The sequence below is a fragment of the Dermochelys coriacea genome, chromosome 2 (genome assembly GCF_009764565.3).
Source record: "Dermochelys coriacea isolate rDerCor1 chromosome 2, rDerCor1.pri.v4, whole genome shotgun sequence".
NCBI classification, from domain to species: domain Eukaryota; kingdom Metazoa; phylum Chordata; order Testudines; family Dermochelyidae; genus Dermochelys; species Dermochelys coriacea.
Genome location: NC_050069.1, coordinates 57,964,503 through 57,987,593, shown reverse-complemented (window position 1 = coordinate 57,987,593; position 23,091 = coordinate 57,964,503). Strand labels below are relative to the sequence as shown.

General features: G+C 37.6%; 1 protein-coding gene across 1 annotated transcript in view; it reads right to left on the bottom strand.

Moving 5' to 3' along the window:
• The window catches only part of STAU2 (staufen double-stranded RNA binding protein 2), a 233,760-nt gene extending 211,907 nt beyond the window's left edge, over nt 1-21,853 (bottom strand). The window contains 6 exon segments of the mRNA XM_043507711.1: nt 6,934-7,069; nt 9,444-9,500; nt 9,689-9,848; nt 16,021-16,151; nt 17,228-17,435; nt 21,674-21,853. Coding sequence (XP_043363646.1) covers nt 6,934-7,069; nt 9,444-9,500; nt 9,689-9,848; nt 16,021-16,151; nt 17,228-17,426 — 683 coding nt within the window. The 5' untranslated portion in view covers nt 17,427-17,435; nt 21,674-21,853.
• Between the last annotated feature and the right edge of the window lie 1,238 nt (nt 21,854-23,091).

The window sequence follows — 23,091 nt, the reverse complement described above, 5'->3', positions numbered from 1 at the left end:
CGGACAACAATCTTAAGGCAAACAGATGTTTCTGCCATTTTAAACCACAGGAAATGGACTGACTTTCTCCTTTTTCCTTTCCTAGAAACAAATACTAGCAAAGAAAAACACTGGCACAGCTGTACTCAACACTTTCCTTATAACAATATATCTGTGTGGGAGGCATGTGATGACTGCAAATATGGAAACAAATAGGCCAGGGGAATAAAATGTAGTATGCAGAAAAACAACAAAAATATCATTCACTAAAAATCAGAATGTGAATGGACTGTATATTAAATTGTTGCATTAGAGGTAGACTAGATTACTCAGGGGAATAGCAATGGAATATACAAAAGCCTTCACTACTAGATCACCGGTAAGAATCCTGTCTTGTTTGGTAATGTCCAAACGCCTACGTGAAATGAGTTGGGGATCGCAATCCAATTTCAAGTGAACAAATGTCCACATCACCAAAAATCTCCACCACAACTGGCATCAATGTCATATGTCAGGGATCTGAATGGAGCATAATGACTAGATTGGAATGAACATGGTGACTAAATTACAGTCTTGTTTTTTAAGGAGATCTCTGTAGGTCAGGATTGAGGCACATAAGTGAAAACTCATAGTACTGCTGCCTGTGCTGTACTTTTTCTGTGAATAAACAAGACTTCAGTTTCCACTGCTGTCAAGCTGGCACCTTCCAGAACATCAGATTCACATTAAAGGGGAAAAATGTTATTGAAGTTACTGCACTGCAGTCTCACCTCATTAATAGGGTGAAAAAAAAAAAAAAAAAACCTTTGAAGAAACTATTACAAGAGAAAACACTGTAGCGAACCCAACTGCTGTATGGGATGATTATGAAATTATATTGTAAGTAATAAAAGCTGTAGCATACTGTAGCAAAAAAAGACTTTTTGGATAGTGCTTCTGTGGTGAAATCCATACACTAACAGATACATTCATACTGCCCTCTGGTGGTCTAAAAGTAATATTTCTAGCTGCATTACTTGAATTGTTAATCTGAACCATCTAATCTCCTAACTCTCCATGGTTAAGGTCACTATGCCCTCCCTTAACTTTTAGCCCTCTCAAATCCATTTCTCCTCTTGTAGGATGCAGCCAATACCACTTTGTATGTTCACAAAAATATTGCATTTGCTTATACATGTGTGCTGTGTGTGAGACTCATCCTTCTGTGCATATAGCCTAAATAACTGGAATTTAGTAGTGGAACTAAGCTAGGGTTAATTAACGGGATGCCTATCCCATGCACTGACTGTGCAGGAGACTCTTCATGACAGCTATTCCTGGTGTAGGTTGGAATAGTTACCACTTTCCTCTTGCACTCACACAGGATTGGACTATTTGTAGATGCAGTGACCCCCACTTCTGTTCCATTCTGCACTGGCCTATTGTCATGGTTGCAGGGCTAGCTGTACCTCCATCTCCTCTATAGCCTCTCTCAGTGCATCTCCTAGGTCTTAGGCCTCATGCCTTTATTTCTCCTACAGCAGTCTCCCCCACTCTTAGACTTGGTATTGGCTTCAACACCCATCCATTTTTAATCTACAGGTCTGACTGTGTTCAAGCACCTGCAGTTCTTCCATTCAGGAGTTTGAAACTGGTGTACATCATGATCATGCAGCCTTCTTAAAATGAAAGTATTTGTTCATTTAGCAGTAGAAACAAAGCATTAAAGAAAAAGAAACACATCCATCTTACCTAAAGCCCTACCATACTATGATGTGACTTAAGCATGCCTAGCTTTGTCCAGACATCCCAGGAGAGTGCCCACATCTCAGTCTAATTCCCCAAAACAATTCCTCTCCCTGTCTTGAGAGAAAGTCCCTCATTAATTCTTCCAGAGTTCCTTTGTTTAGCGTTCATAGGCTTTTTCCTGTCCCAGTCCAAACCAGTTTTGTAGGTTGGCTGGAGAGAAGGCAAACTCATGCAAATAGTCCTGTCATTATTCCTTGACAGGTGGCTTATCTTATGCCATTCTTTTCCTTCCTGCCTGTTTTTTCCAGACAGACTCCTGTGAGTTAAATCAGTATTGTCATTCACAAAACAATGATAGGACAACTTACAGTATTCATGAATTATTACAGAGTGGCTCCCAATACATTACTCCTATTCACAGTTCAATTTGAGTCCCCTTCATGGCATGCAGAAGCCCTCCCCACAGCCACACCAATTCTCCTCAAGGGTTAAAGTGGTGCTCAGGTAACACAGAATGCCTGGTGAAGGCCCTCTTAAATGAGTGGATTTCACCCTGTGTGCGCTAACTGGATAACTATGTGACACTACATACTCCTTTGTGAGCTTTTTGTGGATGCAATGGGTCTGGGTAGATTTATATAGTTTCCTGAAATGCAACCACATTTGAAAACATGGCTTGTAGCATTTCATTACTCTATTCTCTTGTCCTGATTTTCCTCTACTTACATTTATATAATTTCCACAGAATAAATTAAGCTGATTGAACGTTAAAGTTGCAGTGCTAAGCATTGAAAAGTCTGGCGATGCCAAAATTAAGAAAGCATACTCAGCCTTAGCTTTGTCCCCTTGGAAGTACACATTAGGATACAATCTTTAACTGCAGGATCATATGAGATACACCCTTTTAATATTTTTTTCATTCTTACACCATAAATTTATTTTACACAATACAATCTTTTCTAATTAAATCTACTAGCCAGTGGGGGAGGCAGGACTGTGCTTCCACTCTGCTGCTTTGGAGATGGCACTGCAAGTGGCATTATCCAGAAGCAGTCCATGAGTTCAGGGAAGCAGGAGGGTGTGGTGATGATGGAGAGAGAGAGAGATGGACAAGGAGAAAGGCTCCCAGCACCCTTTCCCATCTACTATACCTATACAGAGGCAGTAATAATATGCCCCTTAGTCTGTAGTATGTGATGTAAATACAGGAGGAAGTAGTCCCAAGGGGAGTGGATGAAAATGAAAAAAAAAAAAAAAAAAAAAAGTGTCGGCAAAGCTGTCAAAGGTGCATGTTAAATGAAATAAGAAAAGGAGCATGTGTGGCATCTTAGAGACTAACAAATTTATTTGAGCATAAGCTTTCGTGAGCTACAGCTCACTTCATTGGATGTTAAATGAAATGTATCCCATGAATATTACCACTTCGTGTGACATACACTCATAAGGCCATCACATGAAATTATTCAAAACTGAACTAGTGCTGCTTTAAATTATTTTCAATTTTATCCTTGTATCCACTCATTGTTTTGCTTTTTCTTTGTTTCTATACTTCACAAGTGTTTTTAATTTCCAAAGGTTTCTTTTAAGGCTTTCAAGCTTCCTGTACTGTGGTGAGACAGTTAAGGAATTTTATGTTATAAGCAAATCATTTAAGGATTCTTTCAACGGAGGGGGGGTATACTCTATGATCCCTTTGACAAGGGCTTGCAGTATTACAACATAGAAAGCAGGTGGTCAGTTTCCAGGGGCTTTTATTTCTTGACTAATAGCATGTGGTTTGGGTGCATTTATAAGATATCACATCTCTTTTGTCATTTTACAGACTCTCTGTCATTGAAAATACTGGAACACTATTAAACTTCAAGGAGGATTATTTTCAACCCTAACTGAAGACAACACATGATATTAAAAGGTAATCAAATGGAGACACACACCTGGGGGAAGCTGGACAGACTTATGTAGCTGGAACTCAGACAGATCTTGTTTTATTTTTCACAGTTTTCATTTGATTGAACAATTATGTTTTGATTTTTTTTAATTCTGTAAATGAACGGCATGCTCATGAAAGTGAGGGATTAATAGCACTGGCAGGAAAGAGACATAGCATGACTAGGTGTATGTAAGTTTCATCATACAGCTCTGCCAATGTACCTCAGTCCTGACCTGCTATTCCAGTCCTTGGGTCTTTTCTGAACAGTTTGCCAGTTCTACTGAATTATAGCAAATAATATGGGGGGAGAAGTTTGCAACGTTTTTAAATGGAACCTAAGATAAGACCTAAATCTCCAAATTCATTCACACTTTTAGCTCACACAGAGCACTCACAAGCACACTGCACTGGGGTCATAAATAGCCACGTTCTTTTTATACACATAACTAACATTTCTTGCCAGACATAAGAAGCATGCTAATTTTTTGGCCATGAGCAACCTTTGTCAAGGTAGCTCACGAAACAACAATTGGGCCTTCAAGTATCTTTAATGTACAAAGGTGACAACAGTGTTTGAGCAGATTTCATGTCTGCTAATAATGTAAGTGAAATAGAGTAATCTTAATTCTGTTGCCCAAAGAACATTTTCTTAAATGTAAACTGTAAACTTCATGCTGCAAAATCCCCAAGAACTTTGTGAGAGTTAATTTGTTTGTGAGAAAGAAAATTAATCTGGGGGAACAAGCAACTTATTCCTGAAATCATAAGAGCTTATTTTCCTTCAGTTAAAGTTTATAAAGCTCTCTGGGATCCATTCAGATAAAAGGAGATATATGAATGCAAGATCATCATCACTGTTTGTTTTGTACACAACATATATTGCTTCCCCCTTTCTTCTGGTGTGTGGGTGTTGGTATGTGTGTGTTGTAATTTGCAGCTGACCCACAGCAAATTATTAACCATCTCTTCCCTATGCTGGTGCAGCTACTCTGCCCAGTGAGCAGAGGGTGAGGTGGAGCAAAGGCTCCAACTAATTCCCATCTCTCCCTGCCCATCAGCTCTTGTGAAGATGCAAGCAACCAAGTAGCCCTCGTTATTCCTACACACCTGGAACATCCAAGGTCCAGGTAGCCCATGTATGGAGGGTTCTTACACCATGCAGGCACAGTGTCTTAATCAATCTAGCCCAAAGAAAACTGTGCTTAAACAGAGGTTTACCCCTTCGCAGCCCATCTTTTCCTCTTATGTCAAATTCTGTGGTCAAATTTCCACTGAAGTCACTAGGAGTTTTGCCTAAATAAGGACCTCAGGATTGTCAGAGGCTGAAGGTTTATTACTGATTTTCTCATAACAGTCAATTTTACAGAAATAGCATGTCATCACAAATCCAGGGTTATGATTTCACAGCAGGTGCCAAAAGAAGGAAGGTGGGGCTCCAAGGCAAGAAGTCCTAAGACAAAAACAAATATCTAAATGGCAAAGTCAAATGAAGTTTGTGCAAAGTTGTTTTTCTGAAAGCAAGAAAATCCCTCTTTGAAATATCATAGGGTCAATCACGAATTTATTTCAAAAATTTGAATTAGAATAAATGCTACCTGAATGAAGTCTGAGACATTTCAGTGAGTCTCCTAAGTAGAGAAATAAAACTACTTTATGCAACACTTTTTATAAAGTAATAACAGTAAAAATTGTTGTGGACTGTGCTTTCATGAGGGATCTTCAGTAACTACACCAGAAGAAAATACTTCACTATTTCACATTCTAGATTTTTTTCCCCTAAACTTTTTCCTAGTCTAGATCCTTTTTTTTTTTTGTCAGCCAAGTAATTTCTATTGATATTTCTACTAATTATAGGAGTCCTAAAATACTGAGCAAAAGTATTAATAAAAAAGTTAATTTCAGCCATTTAGTAAAAGCAGGCCATGCTACAATACAGTCTATCCAAGCAGTGACAGAGAGTAACAGAGGCAACACACTCAACCAAACATGTGCTTTGGATCACTGTAGAGAGAATTCCTTTGGACAAGTCGGGAGTATTAACCAAACCTTCAACGCTTTTTATTCATAACGAGAGTTGGTATAATTCTCTTTTATCTTCTTTACCTCAAAGGAATTGAAACAGGGACTCTTTGCATCTGAGGTCCAGCCTAACCCCAGAAAAAAATCTTTAAGTTTAGCCCTAAGCACTAACTCTAAATCTCTCAGGTGACCACATTATATCCAAGCTACATTAAATTCAGGATTAATTAGTATAAATTGCCAATATGTTACATCTGTTTTGCAGCAGATCAGAACAAGGACCAGTCATGAAAATACTAAGAAAAGTTATCATTTACTAGGAAGTATTATAAGGCTTTGTCAAACAAGCCTTATAGGATGCTCACTTGACAAAGTCGCCACATATTTAACTTTTACAAGTCTCTTAAAAGTGGACAGAATAGCTCAAAAAGGAAAACTATTATTCTGAAATAATGGCTGCTTAGAGGTCCCTCTTATCATTAGCAACAATTACTCCATACAAGGAGGGTTAAGTTGGAGGGTTTTAAAATGTGGAATAACATTTTTATTAATAAATCAAAAGTTATCACGTAGCAACATTTGTGAATTGAAGAACTGAGTTACTTGTGCCTGAAGAAAGCTGTAAACATCTACTGGAGATGAGAGGACAGCTCCACAGCATGTTAACTTTCCAGATGGAACCCTCCCAATCTTACCCGCCTCCAAGAGGAAAGGAAGTTTGTAGCAATCAAAGCAATCTTGCAACAGCTAAAATATCAGCAATGAAAAGCAACATCTTTAATGAGAGTTAATCTGACTCATGTCCCTCTTGTACAGACTGAGTTCTCGTTCCAATCTACATTTAATAATAATCAAAACAAATTTTACACATGCCTTCATCCCTAGGCACTCTGATATCCTTAGGCATTTGTCATTTTAAACATGTATTGCTCACCAATTTATGAGTGTTTCTAAGCTGCACTGCACATCCACTCCTTGGTAAAAAGAAAAGGAGTACTTGTGGCACCTTAGAGACTAACAAATTTATTAGAGCATAAGCTTTCGTGAGCTACAGCTCACTTCATCGGATGCTTATACGCTAATAAATTTGTTAGTCTCTAAGGTGCCACAAGTACTCCTTTTCTTTTTGCGAATACAGATTAACACGGCTGCTACTCTGACTCCTTGGTAAGAATTTTATTTTAATTTTACATTGGAGTAGTCTATAAAGTTTAAAGAAACTTAGCATTTGTTTAAGCAGTGGAGAGGTAATAGCAAATAACAGAAAACATACAAACCTCTGATTGTACATGCCCCGGAAGTTATAATTTGCTCTATAGTTTGGGATTGGCTTTGGATCTAGTGGCCTGTAGATGGCAGGCTCTCCCCTTTTCATAGCCAGACCATTCAGCTCCACTGTTGGAGTTATACTGCCTGTAATAAATAAGACTACATGTAAGACTCTTCAACAATAAAGCATGTTAAAACCATACATACAGTATTGGGGGTGGGTGGGAAGGCTGTAAAACAGATCTTGATTTTCCTACTAAACTAAAAAAGCAGTGACTAAGAAGTTGCATTAAATCCCAGTATAAAATGGGGGTACAGATCCAACTTTAATCAGTAAAGTGTAAATAAGCACTTAAATTGACATCTTCATGTATTCTCTTGGAATCTGGGCAGACAACTCTGCCCAAATGTGATAACTATGATCAGACTGGTTAGTCACCTTTGAACAATCTCAAGAATGCCTTTAAAATACTATGAAACTTTTTGAAATTAGTACCAGTAAAAGAATCACATTTCTTTCCACTGGATGCCATTAAATAAAATGATGAAAACCAAAAATCTCTTATACAAAAAGTTTACAGCTATTGAAACAAGATAGCATTAGCATACATTACTGTAATAATTTAATAACAATTTAATAGAAGTCAGAACTGAATGATTTTGTTTCAAGAGATGAGAGGTTAAACCTATGACTAAATTAAAAACTTAAAATTTTAGTTACTTATGAACTGGAGACTAAATTCATTAAAATTTAGTGCTACTACAGCCATCTCCTGGCCAAAGAGTGCAAAATAGTAAACAAACAACTACCCTTGTGTGTGTAATTATTTATTCTCCATAATGTCAAATATGAGGCTGCAATAATCATAAAATGCCTTATTTAAAAAGCAAAACCATTAGAAGACTTAAATCATTTAATATAACTGTCTTGTTATTTACTTCAGGGGAAATCTCACTGGCAAATTATAAACCAAAATGTGTCCCACTTCTACAGCAAGAAAAATCCAAACTTAGTTTAAATAGGTATATTCCATTATCTAAAACTATAATAAGATGTGGGCATTAATCCAGCCCAGAAGAGCAATAATTATAATAATAAACCAGTTATTTGGGTTTTATGTGCCAATGCTGCAGGTTTTATGCAGTGCTCAGGCTAAACTACCACTAAACACAATTTTGAGTTTCCTCAAAAGGAAGGACCACAAGAACTGCAGAATTGGACTTCAAGTGACTATGAATTCAGCTACACAATAAAAATACAGGTAGTTACTAGATCAAAAGATACCTGTGCTTTGAAAGAAAAGGTCTTCAAGAAAGATGACAGCGTCATATTAATGCCTGTATACTCAAATAGATTTTTTTAACTTTAAGGGAAATTCTTATTACAGGCAGTCCTTGGACTTACAACACAATTGGTTCCTGAAAATTGCGTCAAGTCAAAACATCGTAACTCGGAACCGCAATCCGCTCCACTGCAGGACCAAATGTCAAAGTTGAAATCAATTGTCATAAGTCGAATTGGGATATCAATTCAGAAACATCTTAAGTGCCGTTCATTGCAAGTCAAGGACTCCCTCCCTGTATTCTTTTTTCTGTTCCATACTTTTCAATTAAAAATATTAAAAGAGGGCTAGTCCAAAACTCCTATCACCTGTATAACATGCTGCCACAACAAGAGCCAAATCCAAGGCCCTTCTTCCTCAGGGTGCTGAACTTGCTTTCCCTGAACTAAACAGCAGAAGTCCCATTGACTTCAGTGGAAACAGGATCAAGCCCTGAGCCAGCAGGGTCTGGAAGAGTTATAGGAGTAATATGCTCAGCCCTAAGGGAGTGGAAGATGGGAAAGAAAACCCTACTTTGTTCACAAACAATCCCTTCTAGACAAGGCTCAGGCCACTATTGATGGGATCTGGAGAAAGGTTTGTCCAGCCCTCCTCAGTCAGACAGATCCTTAGTACAAAGCGAATCCTTTTGAAAGTGGTTGAGAGAAAGTAATGAGGAAAAATCATAAAACAAATAAAGGGATCTTTTTATATTTCATTAATTCCATCAGACAAGAATAAATCACTGAGCATGTGACGGAGATTCATAAGCACCAAGGGATGCATTTCCTGTGTTTGTATTTTATTTTCTCATGTACACCTGATTATGTTGCATGCAGTGTGCAACTTGCAAGTAACATCTCCAGATGAAGGGCACATGACGCCACAAATGTCCTTCTGATTAACTGAATAATAAGTATGCAGAACTAGCTGGAAGAAATAATTTAGGTTGCTACAAAGGAAAATCTATTAGGCAGGGAATTATGTACTGAAATTTTTGTGCCAAATTCTGCCCCGATTTCTATATTCGCCTTCAGTGGCATTGCACATGGAGTAAGTCAGGTAGAATTTGGCCTTTTCCCTGAAAAGCCAGTTTGCCAGCTTCAGTATTCTTACTAATGTAAAAATGGTCAGTTCAATCTTGTTACTTTTGTACTTAGTTACTGTTGACCACATAAACTGGCTTGTATCTTTACCTTCAGAGGTGAGTCTTGCAGAAGTAAATGTATTCACGTGCAGTTCAGCAGCTTCTGCTACAGCAGATAAAAAGAATTACCATGCATACTCACTGTAAGGTTCTTAATTATATGTTACCTTATCTTCCAGCTCTATTTATGCCTACTATAAAATACTCTATAAACCTCTATAAAACATTTAAACCTGCTGTTCCATGACAAACAAGAAGATTCATTATTTGGAGGGAAATGAATAGGCAACATACCTGGGTTATTATTAATGTTATTTTTGGGTGGTCTGGGAGTTGGTTTGGGAAGGTTCGTTTTGTTCAAAGCTTTGCTAGCAGCAGCATGTTGAGCCTTTTTAATACTGCTCCCTTCCGCTTCCCATGTCTGCTCACCAAGATTCAGCTGCACTGTGAACATCTTCAAAAATATAAAGAACAGGTCAATAATGGCAAGACTGTCACTAAGGTGAGTTAGAGCAATACATGTGAAACACTACCCAGATGGAGAGGAACTGCATTCCTTTATTTGTTGTTATACTGCACTATACTATACAAATTCTGCTCGCAGATGTATGTATAGGGTTCCCATTGAAGTCACTAGGCAACATTTGGCCTTTAAATGTAAAAATAAATCACACAGCATCACACCAGCAATCACAAAAAGTCAAATAGTAGAAACTAAAAAGTGTATCAACCTGATATTCTTGCAGGGATATAAAAATTAAATTTAAGAGACTGATTTTTCAATCTTGTATCTGTGTGGTCACTTACACAAGTGAGAAGTGGGTATGAAAGGTTACCAAATGAAAATAGTATCATTTTATTCCCATTTTGTATGGGTGTAAATGACTATAGAGCTTCAAGAAAGTAGAGAATCAGGCCTGAAGATTTTTACCCAATAAGAGTCGTACAATATTTTTTCTAACTCTATTTTTCTTCCCCTAAATAAATAAATAAATAAATAAATAAATAAATAAAATAAATAAAGCACATACACTCAAAGCAAAAGCCCTGGCAACCAAGGGTTCTGTTCAACAGTATAAAGTATACAAAAATTGTGTTGTCTTAAAATTAATTTTGTTTCTTTAACATGAGCTCTATAATGCAGATTATGAACTGAAATAACTCAGATTTAACAAAGCTAGCTATTGACTCAACTCTAAAAACTTAAAAATCAATAGTAAAGAACAATCTCAAGCAAACAATTCATCACAGAGTAATAACCAAGCATTATAAAGTGTGAAAAAGAAATCCTAAAATGTATTTAAAATATTAGGAAGTATCATAAGCATATAATAATTGTGCCATTTACATTTATGCAGTTTCAATTTAAAATGCAGCTCTCTCATAACACTCCACAAGGGAGGGTAGAAAAAAAATGAATTAATTTTCTTTCAAATATCAAAGTATTTGAAAAAAGTATTAATCCAGATTATAATCTCACATGCACATGATACATTGCAGTTTGCCCTGACAAACATACTACTATACGTTTTGGAGATCCACATAAATAAATATGTACATGAGACTAAAAGGTGAAATTAAATCTTTTATTTAGTTGTTTGGTCTGTCTAGGTGGTTTTTTGTTTTTTTAAAAGTGAGTTAAATGTGCTAGATCAGGAACCACAAATATAGACCTGGGTGCAACAAGGTGGGCTCAAAATGTGCATTCACATGCCACACCCACAAAACATTTGCATATGAACATGCAAACTGGGTAACTGTCTGCTTAAAAACTAGTTCTATATTGCATGTGCCTATACAAATGTATACTGAATTTGCGAACACATCTCTTTCTCTTAAAACTCAGCTTTGAAAATTTGGCCATGTATGTCCCTGAGAATTTTAGCCCAGGTCCCAGTATTACAGTTCACATCACCAATTAACACCTCATTTATCTCAGTTATACTCACAATTGCTGGAGGAAAAAAAAGGGAAAAATATCCTTCATTAACCTAAATTCTATCAAATAGAGATAATATCAGAGTACTAACCTAGGCATGAAACCTTGATATGTTTCTTTTAAGATAACAGCTATTCAATCAATGAACAAATTGTTTACATAAATTATTGTCAATACAACTGAAATCTTATTTCTGGATCGAGAGTTAAAATATTTGCATTATACAAGAATGTATCAATGTAATGTTTCTGTGGACGAAGGAGATTCTCACATTTCTATGCAAATATGATTGATAAAGGTCTTCTATCTAATCTATATATCCATCTAGTTTCTCTCTCTCCCTAGCACAGAGTGTTAAGATGCAAGAATTCAAGATAATAAATAATAATGGTATGCTTAGTTGAGTTCCATAGCTAGAAAACTGACTATCTGATAGAAGTCTCCTGCAAAGAACAAGAAAGAGGTGGAAATTTAATTAAAGAGATCAAATTGGCCAAAAACATTTTTAAAAAAGTCTCAAATAATCAATTAAAGGCTTGGAAACTTGGGTCCCAGAAGCTCAGAGCTTGGCTATGGTTTGATATGCATTCTGGATAATTTTCTGAGGAATTTTTTATTCCCTATTGTGATGGTGCCCCCCATAAGGCTTTATGGAATTACACTTATGAATGTATATATAACATAACTAGAATGTGTTTTATGCTACATATGCCATGTAATGTATCTCTGTAAAGGTTATGATCTACTGAATCTATTAATCCTATTTGTATGCATGTATCATTTTTGTATGCATGAAAGTTATGAATATTGGCTACATACTTGTTTGATTCTGAGTAGGTTTTAGTGAAGCAGTTGGTCAGCTTCCTGAGAAAAGACTATTCTCAGTAAGTGCCCAATCAAGAAGCCCTTAAGCCAACAATGAACTTGGAGATGCTTTCCCAGGAACGTGACTTGGCTGGTAAGGAACTCAGTGATGCATGGACATGTGACTTGCCCAGGTGACTCCAAAACTCCATTTTGTAGCTGAACTTTGCATAGGAGAGAGTCTCCACCCACAAGAGAAAGTCTATTTAAACGCCTGGGAGACCCCTCCATATTGTCTTCAGCTGGCTAAAGAGAGCATCTCCACCCCCAAGGATACCTGAAAGAAACTGGAACAAAGGACAGTTACTACAGGGGGTGTGAGTGATTGCTGGATGCAGACTAGAAGGAGACTAGTCTGTAAAAGGAAGCTTACGGGTGAGGGTTTTACCTGTATTTAGTTTTATTACTGTACTAGACTTAGACTTGCATGTTTTATTTTATTTTGCTTGGTAATTCACTTTATTCTGTTTGTTGCTACTTGGAACCACTTAAATCCTACTTTCTGTATTTAATAAAATCACTTTTTACTTATTAATTAACCCAGAGTATGTATTAATACCTGCGGGGGGGGGGGGCAGCTGCGCATCTCTCTTTCTATCAGCGTTATATAGAGCGAACAATTTACCCTCTATACGTTTTATACAGGGTAAAATGGATTTATTTAGGGTTTGAATGACATTGGGAGTTGGGCATCTGAGTGTCAAAGACAGGAACACTTCCTAAGTTGCTTTCAATTAAGCCTACAGCTGTTAGGGGACGTGGTTCAGACCTGGGTCTGGGTTTGCAGCAGGCTAGCGGGTCTGGCTCAAACCAGGCAGGGCACTGAAGTCATAAGATGACAGGGCAGGAAAGCAGGAGCAGAAGTAGTCTTGGCACATGAGGTGGCAGTCCCAAGCGGGGTTCTGTGACCCAACCCGTCAAACCAATATCTAACTTAATTACATTATGGCAAAACTTAGAAATGCGACACTTGTCACGATTTGTGTCCTTTCACTCCACTTCTCTTTCTTCTGTATGTAGAGCTTTTTCTTCTCCTTCCTGATCCTGCAACATGCCGAGTCCCTCAACTCCCTCCCATTCCTTTGCACTACTGTCTAATCTATTTTGCCTTTTTTTTTTTAGATTGGTTTATCTCCTAAAACCCACTGACATGGAAGCCCAGCAGTGGTGGCCAATTTGACAACCCAACTGGGAAAAGTACTCTCCAAAAACTTGCCTATGCTAAACAACGTTTGTACAGAGGGCACAGTTTCCAGTCACACTCTGATCAGAGCCTCAGGAGGGGCAACCACTAGCAATTGTAATTTACTGCAGGTGACTTCCTCCTTTCTGTGGAGCACCTATTTGCATCTTTACATTTGATCATAACTGTTAATACTTACTTGCCAGAAAAAGAAAACCAGAACAGGAAGAAAAGGAAAACAAAGAGTTTACTGGCATCGATGTCTGTCATACAGACTGCCAGCATTACACTAGATTTTTATGAATTTTATGAAAACCACTAGAGAAGGGAGCAAAATATATACAACAGGAAAGTAGCTTTTGGCACACTGTGTCTAGGCAGTCACATGGGAGCTAGCAGCAGTTCATGCCTTTAGGGTATAAGTTTTTTCAGACAGAGACTTTGCTTTGTTTAGTATATTTTACCCGTTGTAGAGCACCACGTTCAGTAATAGAAATAAATACACAATAGCTACTATAACAATATCATAATAACTTCTATGTAAATGTTTTCTGTGGGCCAAAGCATTGCAACTATGTCCGATCTTATTAACGTCACCCCCATTCTTCCTCGCACTCATCCCTTCTTTGTTTGTTATTTGTTGGGTCATGTCTAAATTAGACTGTAAGCTTTTCTGGGCAGGGACCTAGTCTTTTTATAACCATACGTTCTCTAAAGCACCTGGCACCCTTCGGGGACTGTAAACATAATGATTAATTATAACAATAAGATACACATAATAGTGAACAGAGCTAAGCGTCAAGAAAAAGTTATACACTTGCCTATTTACTCAGATGAACTTCTAAAACTCAGTTTCCTAGATCTATATAGAAAGCATCCAGCATAGAATCTCAGGGTTGGAAGGGACCTCAGGAGGTCATCTAGTCCAAACCCCTGCTCAAAGCAGGATCAATCCCCAATTTTTCCCCCAGATCCCTAAATGGCCCCCTCAAGGATTGAACTCACAACCCTGGGTTTAGCAGGCCAAAGCTCAAACCACTAAGCTATCCCTCCCCCAGCCAGCTATCCCTCCCCCAGCCAATTTTAAGACATTAGCCTCTTAGGGCCCAAATTAGGAAATCACAAAAGCACTGCTGACAAAAGTACAGAAATCTAATAGAGGCCTAAGGTATTTCATTAGCAGGAATTTTCACAGAGATGATAAAACGTATATATTTGCATTAAAACCAAAGTGAACTATTCTGCATCCTGCTGTGTTTCTGGACTCCAACATGCAGAAGTGAGATTATAAATCTAAAGTAACAAAAATCCCTTGATTATTGATGAATGTTCAGAGAAGGTACAAGCAAAATGAACCTTCCTGTATGCACCTAACATTTCATAGATTTCTATGGCATAGTAGTTGAACAATTGTAGCATAACAAAGTAAACAGGAGAACCAGCAGTGGAAGGGTTAAAGAAAGAATCAAGTACATGTAACCTGAGAAAAACAGAGCCAAAACCCGAATCCCGCAAGGTCTTGGGTGCCTCTGCAAGCATGAAGTACTTTCATCTCCCACTGATTTTGACAGACACTGTTGCCATGAATTTCGTGTTGTCATTTACATCAGTGCAAAGTGCGTGCAAAACACTGCCAAACCAGAAAGGTAGTGTTTTGCACTGGTTATAATGCAAGGTACAGCATCAGGAAAGCACATACAGAACTTCTCAGGAGAGGCTAAACAGAAGGCTGGATGTCATTCAACAAGAACTTTGCTCAGCTGCTCTGTTCTGAAGAGGCAGAGTAGAGCTAAGAAGGTTCTTGAATATAAAAAAAAAAATCTCATTTTTGCTCCCTCAAGCTGAATTTTTTTAGTCATCTTTCTTGTGAGTCTGCCCTCAAGGAGGGAAGAAATTTGAAAAAACTCTTTCATGTAAATATGCTTTTTTTAGGTCCATGGTCATCTGAAACCACCCTGACATGTTCTCACAGATCACAGTTGACTATCAAAACAGGATGTGAGACTAGACAAAGACACTACGTACTTTAACATCACTGTGAGCTTTAAAGACCCATTGTCACTGTGGGCTACACAGGGTTTAAAGGAAAATACTGTGATAAATACTTTGTGCTTTAAAACACAAATAGAATCAGAAGATTTGTTATCCATATAACCAACTTTATGGAGACTAAATAAAAATGATTAACACAAAACAAAATGGGAAAAGACTAGTCCAGCAGTCTGTTAGCAGTGGGTCTGAAACTGCCATGAAAGGGATCCATGTGCAATTCGTAGAAGCAGACTGCTAGGGTCCTGGACAGGAAGGAGAGCTTTGTGCAGCTCAGCAGCGAACTCGGCCATGAATGATAAAGGAAGGGTGTTGATGGACTCTGAAGAGACCTTTAAGAGAAAAAGATGAAGGCCAAGAAGTATGATCTCAAGGGTCAGAGGATAAGTAAGGCAGAAGGCGATGATGAAAAGACCCTCAGGGCTCCAAGAGCAACACAGAAGAACTTCCTAAAAAGCATAACAAAAACAAAGCAAAACAAAACCCCAACACTATAAACCTGATGGTGTTCGACAAGTGCACTTGTCCAAACCATGACATTATCTTTTCATAACTTAAGGTATGCCTCATAACCTGGAACTGTAACCTTACCTTGGCATGAGCAGGCCCTCTTTCATTCAGAAGCTTATACAGGGGTTGAACTCTATTGAAACGGGCTAACTCATTTACCAGACACATTGGAGTTTTCTCTTTGGGGTTTGCCATGTTATCTTGGAGAGGAGCTGTAAATAAAGAGTCTGTAAAGTTTTTGTGGAGAAATATATTCTTCACAACTTTGCAAAACTTTGCAAAAAGAAGTAGTATGTTTAAAAAAGAAAAAAATACTTTGGCTAAAAAAACACCTCATAATACACTAAAAATATGAGATTGTGTTAATGCCAACAAAACCGCACTTTGATAATACGTTTAAATACTATTTACATATTTCTAATTTGAGAACACATTTTTTATTGTGACCCTTTCAATTACATGCAATACACAAAATCTTTTTAATAAGGAAGACAGTAGGTGGACGTTTATATATTTTAACTTGTATGTTAAAACCCATGTCTCTGAAAATTCCATTCTGCTCTGTACTCATTATTAGAATTAATTGTTCTTTCAGGGTAATTTCTAAACACTTAAACACAGAAGACAAAAAACTGATGAACACCTGTGGTCCCACACTTGTTTCCCCTCATTCTTCCCAAGATTCTTTCAGACCTCTCTGCTACTACTAGTGTCTCCCCAACTTCGTTCTTTCAACAATTTTGTGGATTCTATTCTGTTTTCCTAAACCCAGATTGTTTATGTACTATATGTTTCTTTAATGTCTTTCTCCTCCTGCTATTTTTTTTTTCATCTTTGTATCTATCCCCAACACAAACTTGCACTGCTGATTTACTTTGGGGTAATATTTTACTGTATTTTATACCCAATTGAGAACAAGAACTATAGCAGTTATTAGGCAAGAAAGGAAATGCCATTTTCTGCCAAATAGACTGAAGACATTTTGTTCTAGGGAAGGAAAATGCATTTGGATAACTTCCTGCTGTACTAAAACTTCATTATAAAAGATTTACTTAGGATGTACAGTTTATTTTTTTCGGGGCTTCCATAACTCTTAAGATTGCTCTATCAGAATTCAACTAAAGAAACTAAATTCTGTAAACAGCATTTGAAACCAAAATATTTTTCTACAGAGTTTTATTTCTTTAGTTTTATTTTCTTTAGGACCTCATCCACTTATCTTAAAAACTCATCAAGTGGATTCCATTGCAAAATAAAAATAAGTATTCTAAGTGAAACATCTCCTTACCTGGTGAGTTGCTAGAAGGTGCAGAATCCACAAGACCAGCTGTTGGACTGTTACAGCTGGCAGCTGATTCTGAAATGGATCCATTCATTGAGGTCTGCAGACCCAGTGAACTTGCATTTGTTACTGATGGGGGTAGCACCGGAGGGGGAAGGGTAGGTCCAGAGAGGTTTGCTGCGGTCTGAATTTTAACTTGTGCCATTGTCTATCACTGCAATAAACAAAGATTTATAAGCAGAGTGCATTCAGATTTTTGAAAGCCAAAATGGAAGTATTAATATCAATACTACTTTACATTGCTGTAGCACCTTTCATGCAAGGCTTTCTGAAAACATTAATGAATGAAGCCTCACAACACCCCTGTGAAGAAGGGAAGAATTACTATCCCCGTTTTATGGATAAGAAAACTGGGGCACAGAGAGGCTAAGTGACTTACACAAAGCCATATAGCAAGACTATGCCAGAGCCAAGAACACAATCCAAGTTTCCTGACTCAGGGCTCTGTTAACCATCCTTCCTAAAAGACAGCGTAACCTATGAAAAATAGGCTTCAGAGTAGCAGCCATGTTAGTCTGTATTCGCAAAAAGAATAGGAGGACTTGTGGCACCTTAGAGACTAAAATTTATTTGAGCATAAGCTTTTGTGAGCTACAGCTCACTTCATCGATGCATCCGAAAGCTTATGCTCAAATAAATTTGTTAGTCTCTATGAAAAATACTAGAACAAAATTCCTTGTACAGTTTTGCTGGGGAGATCATCAGTGTCAGAGCTTTTTAGAAGCCACTTCACAGCTATGAAATTTGCTTCCATAAGAGCTCATTACTACAAACCTAACCACTTTCTAGACAAAATGAAATCCCATTTTTCGCCAGAACTTCCCATTAAGACACACATGCACATGCATGCACCAAAAACAAGCAGGAAAAAAACCAACCCAGCTCAAAATAACTTCTGACTCTTCGGTCTGTTCTCAGACTGGAAGAGAGAAAAATAAAAGTAGAAGGGCAGAAGGAAAAAGTACATTGTTACACAATTACTATCTGCCTTCAGCTTGAGTAAAAGAAAATTCAGGTGTTTGTGTAGACTAATAATATGCATTTCTGTAGCTCTGTAAGTGCTCAGATACTGAGGTGATGAGCATGATACAAATAAGGAGAGAGCAAGATTAGATTTAGGTTAGATGGACAAAGGTAACATGTTGGCTTATATAGAGCAACAGTGCTAACCACTGCTATGACGTTGCAATTTGATCCATGTGGAAAATCCTTACACCCACATGGAGTCCTCCTGAACTCAAAGGGGCTCTGTAACGTACAAGGAGTCCGCTCACACAGCTCAGCTTGCTGGATCAGAGCCCAAATCATTAGATGCAGCAGATAACACAACTTCTGCTGTTCAGTGAAGCACATAACTAAAATAAATGAGTCAATGCTTCAAATGAGACATTCAGGTGTCAATACTATTTTTGTTACACAGGTAACAGAAGACTCCGATTTAAATCTTTGAACAGCCAATAAAGAAAATGAAGCTGAGATTTCATTATTTTTCCTTTTTCTAAAGCAAGTGAAATCTTACAAAATTAGGCCCCAATCATGCAACTGAATCTGTACTGGCACAGAGGTCTACCAATGCAGGCCAAATTACAGGATCCGGTCCTTAAATGTATGAAAATGAGACAAATTTTGAACATGATTCCAGAAATTTACTCATTAAATATCAGTAAATAGTGAGAATATATGCTGACATAGTGTAATACAGGTATAAAGGTTTTATCGGCATGACTTTGGGATTTCCAAATTATCACTTGTGAGCAATTCTGCAATGGGGGGGAAAAAAAAAAAAAAAGAAACTTTTACCCCACACCAAGCCATCACATATTTTATGGTTGCCACACATTCTAGAGTTAACCTATTTTAGAAAAGTTTAAAAGAAAATAATTGGCACTGATTTTTGAATCCCTCCAGCTGCAAATGTAAACAAACTTGTTTGAGTGATTGGCAGAACAAGAAATAGGATGAGTAGACTTGTAGGCTATAAAGTTTTACACTGTTTTATTTTGAATTCAGTTATTGTTTGTACATAATCCTACATTTGTAAGTAGTGCAATCTCTTTATCATGAAAGTGCAACAGTACTTGTATTAGGTGAATTGAAAAAATACTATTTCTTTTGTTTTTTACAGTGCACATATTTGTAATCAAAAATAAATATAAAGTGAGCACTGTATACTTCATATTGTGTTATAATTGAAATCAATATATCTGAAAATATAGAAAACATCCAAAAATATTTAAATAAATGGTATTATATTATTGTTTAACAGTGCGATTAATTGCAATTAATTTTTTAAATTGCTTGACAGCCCTACCCACATGCTTACAATTAAGCACCTATGTATTTGCAGGACTGAAACCTCTAAATCATGTTTCCATTTTAGAATATTTGTAGAAGTTTCTAAAAGCTTTTTCTTTTCTCTCCAAGATATCCAGTTGGAATGAAGGTATTAAGGAAGATTTGTGATGGGACACGAAAAATACCATAGTTATTTTAAATTCACTCCAATATATCTAATAGTTTTTCTGTAAAACACACTGCATAAACAAAGTACACAATTGTACAATTTGGTATAAAGGTCTGATTGGCAGTAGTTTGAGTTGAATGCATTAATTTGAGTTGAATGTTTTTTCTAGCTTCTTAGCTTTCTGCATTTGACAGCACTGTGTTCCACAATTTCTACTGTACAGTCAGTAGCCGGCTTCTCCTGTTGGTATTCCTTTAAGCTCTGTACAAGTTGTGAATTTTTGTAAAAAATTTGAAAAAAAAAAAATCACATTTAATGGTAATATTATCGTCATCATGAAATCTTTTGAGTAAGTGAGTGGGATTTTTGCATTAGCCAATAAATGTAACATTGGTGTACATATGTATTCATGAATACAGGGAACATTCCATAATAGTACCAATGAGAAGGAATTTATCTTAGGTAAATATATCATGCTCAAGCAGCGCAACACAAAATAATGGGTCACTCCTATTTATATTTTATATGAAGTGTAATTATTTTTGTCTGCTCTTTGTGTTCATCACTTTATATCCTTAAATCTCTTGACTTTAAATGAATGCTCCCATTGCTACTGCTAACTTCTGCTACTGCAGTGCTGTGCAGAAATGACTCTTAAAATAAAGTAATAAAATCAAAAGAAAAAATAGATTCAGCAGAATAGCATATGAAAGAATAAATGATGGTCAGAGAAAGAAGGTAAAGTCTTTACATGAACTGTACTTTCAGAGTGTAAAATTAAAAGGATGCTGACAACTTGACATATAGTCAATTAAAAAAAAAAAAATTTAAAAGTAGTTTCAGGTACTACACTTGTCCCTGGGTCCCACTGCCTATTTTGGTGATTTTATAATCATAATTCTCTATTTCTGTTACCTGTTGCAACATAATTAAGCCAACCTAATTCCCAGTGTAGACCGCATTAGGTTGACAGAAGAATCCCTTCCATCGACCCAGCTACTGCCTCCTGGGGAGGTGGATAACCTACGTCAATGGGAGAACTCCTCCTGCTGGGGTAGGTAGTGTTTAATTTGAAATGCTACAGCAGTGCAACTTCAGTGCAGCATTTGTGCCACTGTAGTGTTTCAAGTATAGACAAGCCCTGATTCTGGTAACCTATCAGAGTAACTACGTCAATGTTGTCGCACTGGTGTAAATTTCAAAAATGTCCCTAATGAAGAAAGGCCCTCAAAGGTACTTATTACTTTAGCTATTGGGAATTAGTCAACAAATTTTTTTCATCAAAAAATCCCAATTTATCAAAACAAAAACATTCCATAGGAAAGGATCTGTTTATCTAAATTTCCCATTTAAAATAATTTAAAAGTTTTGAAATCAAAACCTCCTGTTTCAACATTTTTTAAAATGAAAAGTACTGTTTTAATTCAAAATTACTTTTTGTTTCAAAATTTATGTACATAAAAAGTTAAAGTTGAAATCAAAACATTTCAAAATCATCAAAACAAAACATTGCAACTGATCTTCTCTGAATTTGGGGGAGTGGGGGATTTTCAGTACATTTTTGATATTTTGACTTTTCACCACAATTTGTAACATTTTAAAATCTCAAAGTTCCTGTACTTGTACACGAGCTGTACTTGTGAGTTTAATTCAAGGGTTGGACTGCAGCTGCACATAGTGGTATGCTATTCCAGTACTCCTCTGATGCCCTCAGTCTGTAGAATTAAATTTCATTTTTAAAAGAGGCAAGTCAACTAAAAATTTCACATTTCTGTCTGAAAAGGATTTAATATCTATTAGTGCAAGTAATAACAGATTAGTAAAACTGCAAAGAAATTTGTGTGGGCATAAGGGTGATTTCTCAGCCGTAGACCTACAATTGAAAGGCTCTGTTTTCACTAGAAAAAAAAAGGTGCAGTTTACAATACCTGTGTTACAATCCTAGTGAATACAAGGGAGTTGTAGCATTAAACTGTTAAGGAAAAGGTATATTTTTAGAATCATAGAAGATTAGGGTTGGAAGAGACCTCAGGAGCTCATCTAGTCCAACCCCCTGTTCAAGGCAGGATCAACCCCAACTAAATCATCCCAGAGAGGGCTTTGACAAGCCAGGCCTTAAAAACCTCTAAGGATGGAGATTCCACCACCTCCCTAGGTAACCAATTCCAGTGCTTCACCACCCTCCTAGTGAAATAGTGTTTCCGAATATCCAATCTAGACCTCCCTGCCACTGCAACTTGGGACCATTGCTCCTTGTTCTGTCATCTGCCACAACTGAGAACAGCCTAGCAGAGCTCCATCCTCTTTGGAACCCCCTTCAGGTACTTAAAGGCTGCTATCAAATCCTCCCTCCCTCTTCTCCTCTGAAGACTAAATAAGCGCAGTTCCCTCAGCCTCTCCTCATAAGTCATGTGCCCCAGCCCCCTAACCATTTTTGTTACCCTCCACTGGACTCTCTCCAATTTGTCCACATCCTTTCTGTAGTGGGGGGCCCAAAACTGAATGCAATACTCCAGATGTGGCCTCACCAGTGCCGAATACAGGGGAATAATCACTTCCCTCTATATGCTGGCAATGCTCCTACTAATGCAACCCAATATGCTGTTAGCCTTCTTGGCAACAAGGGCAAACTGTTGACTCATATCCAGCTTCTCATCCATTGTAATCCCAAGGCCCTTTTCTGCAGAACTTCTGCTTAGCCAGTTGATCCCCAGCCTATAGCAGCGCATGGGATCCTTCCTTCCTAAGTGCAGGACTCTGCATTTGTCCTTGTTGAACCTCATCAGATTACTTTTAGCCCAATCCTCCAATTTGTCTAGGTCACTCTGGACCCTATCCCTATCCTCCAGCGTATCTAACTCTCCCCCCAGCTTAGTGTCATCTGCAAATTTGCTGAGGGTGCAATCCATGCCATCCTCCAGATCATTAATGAAGATGTTGAATAAAACAGGCCTCAGGACTGACCCCTGGGGCACTCCGCTTGATACTGGCTGCCAACTAGACATCGAGCCGTTGATTACTATCGATTGAGCCCAACAATCTACCCAGCTTTCTATTCACCTTACAGTCCATTCATCCAGTCCATACTTCTTTAACTTGCTGGCAAGAATACTGTGGGAGACCATATCAAAAGCTTTGCTAAAGTCAAGATACGTCCACTGCTTTCCCCATATCCCGAGAGCCAGTTATCTCATCACAGAAGGCAATCAGGTTGGTCAGGCATGACTTGCCCTTGGTGAATCCATGTTGGCTGTTCCTGATCACCTTCCTTGCCTCAGAGTGCTTCAGAATGGATTCCTTGAGGACCTGCTCCATGATTTTTGCAGGGACTGAGGTGAGGCTTACC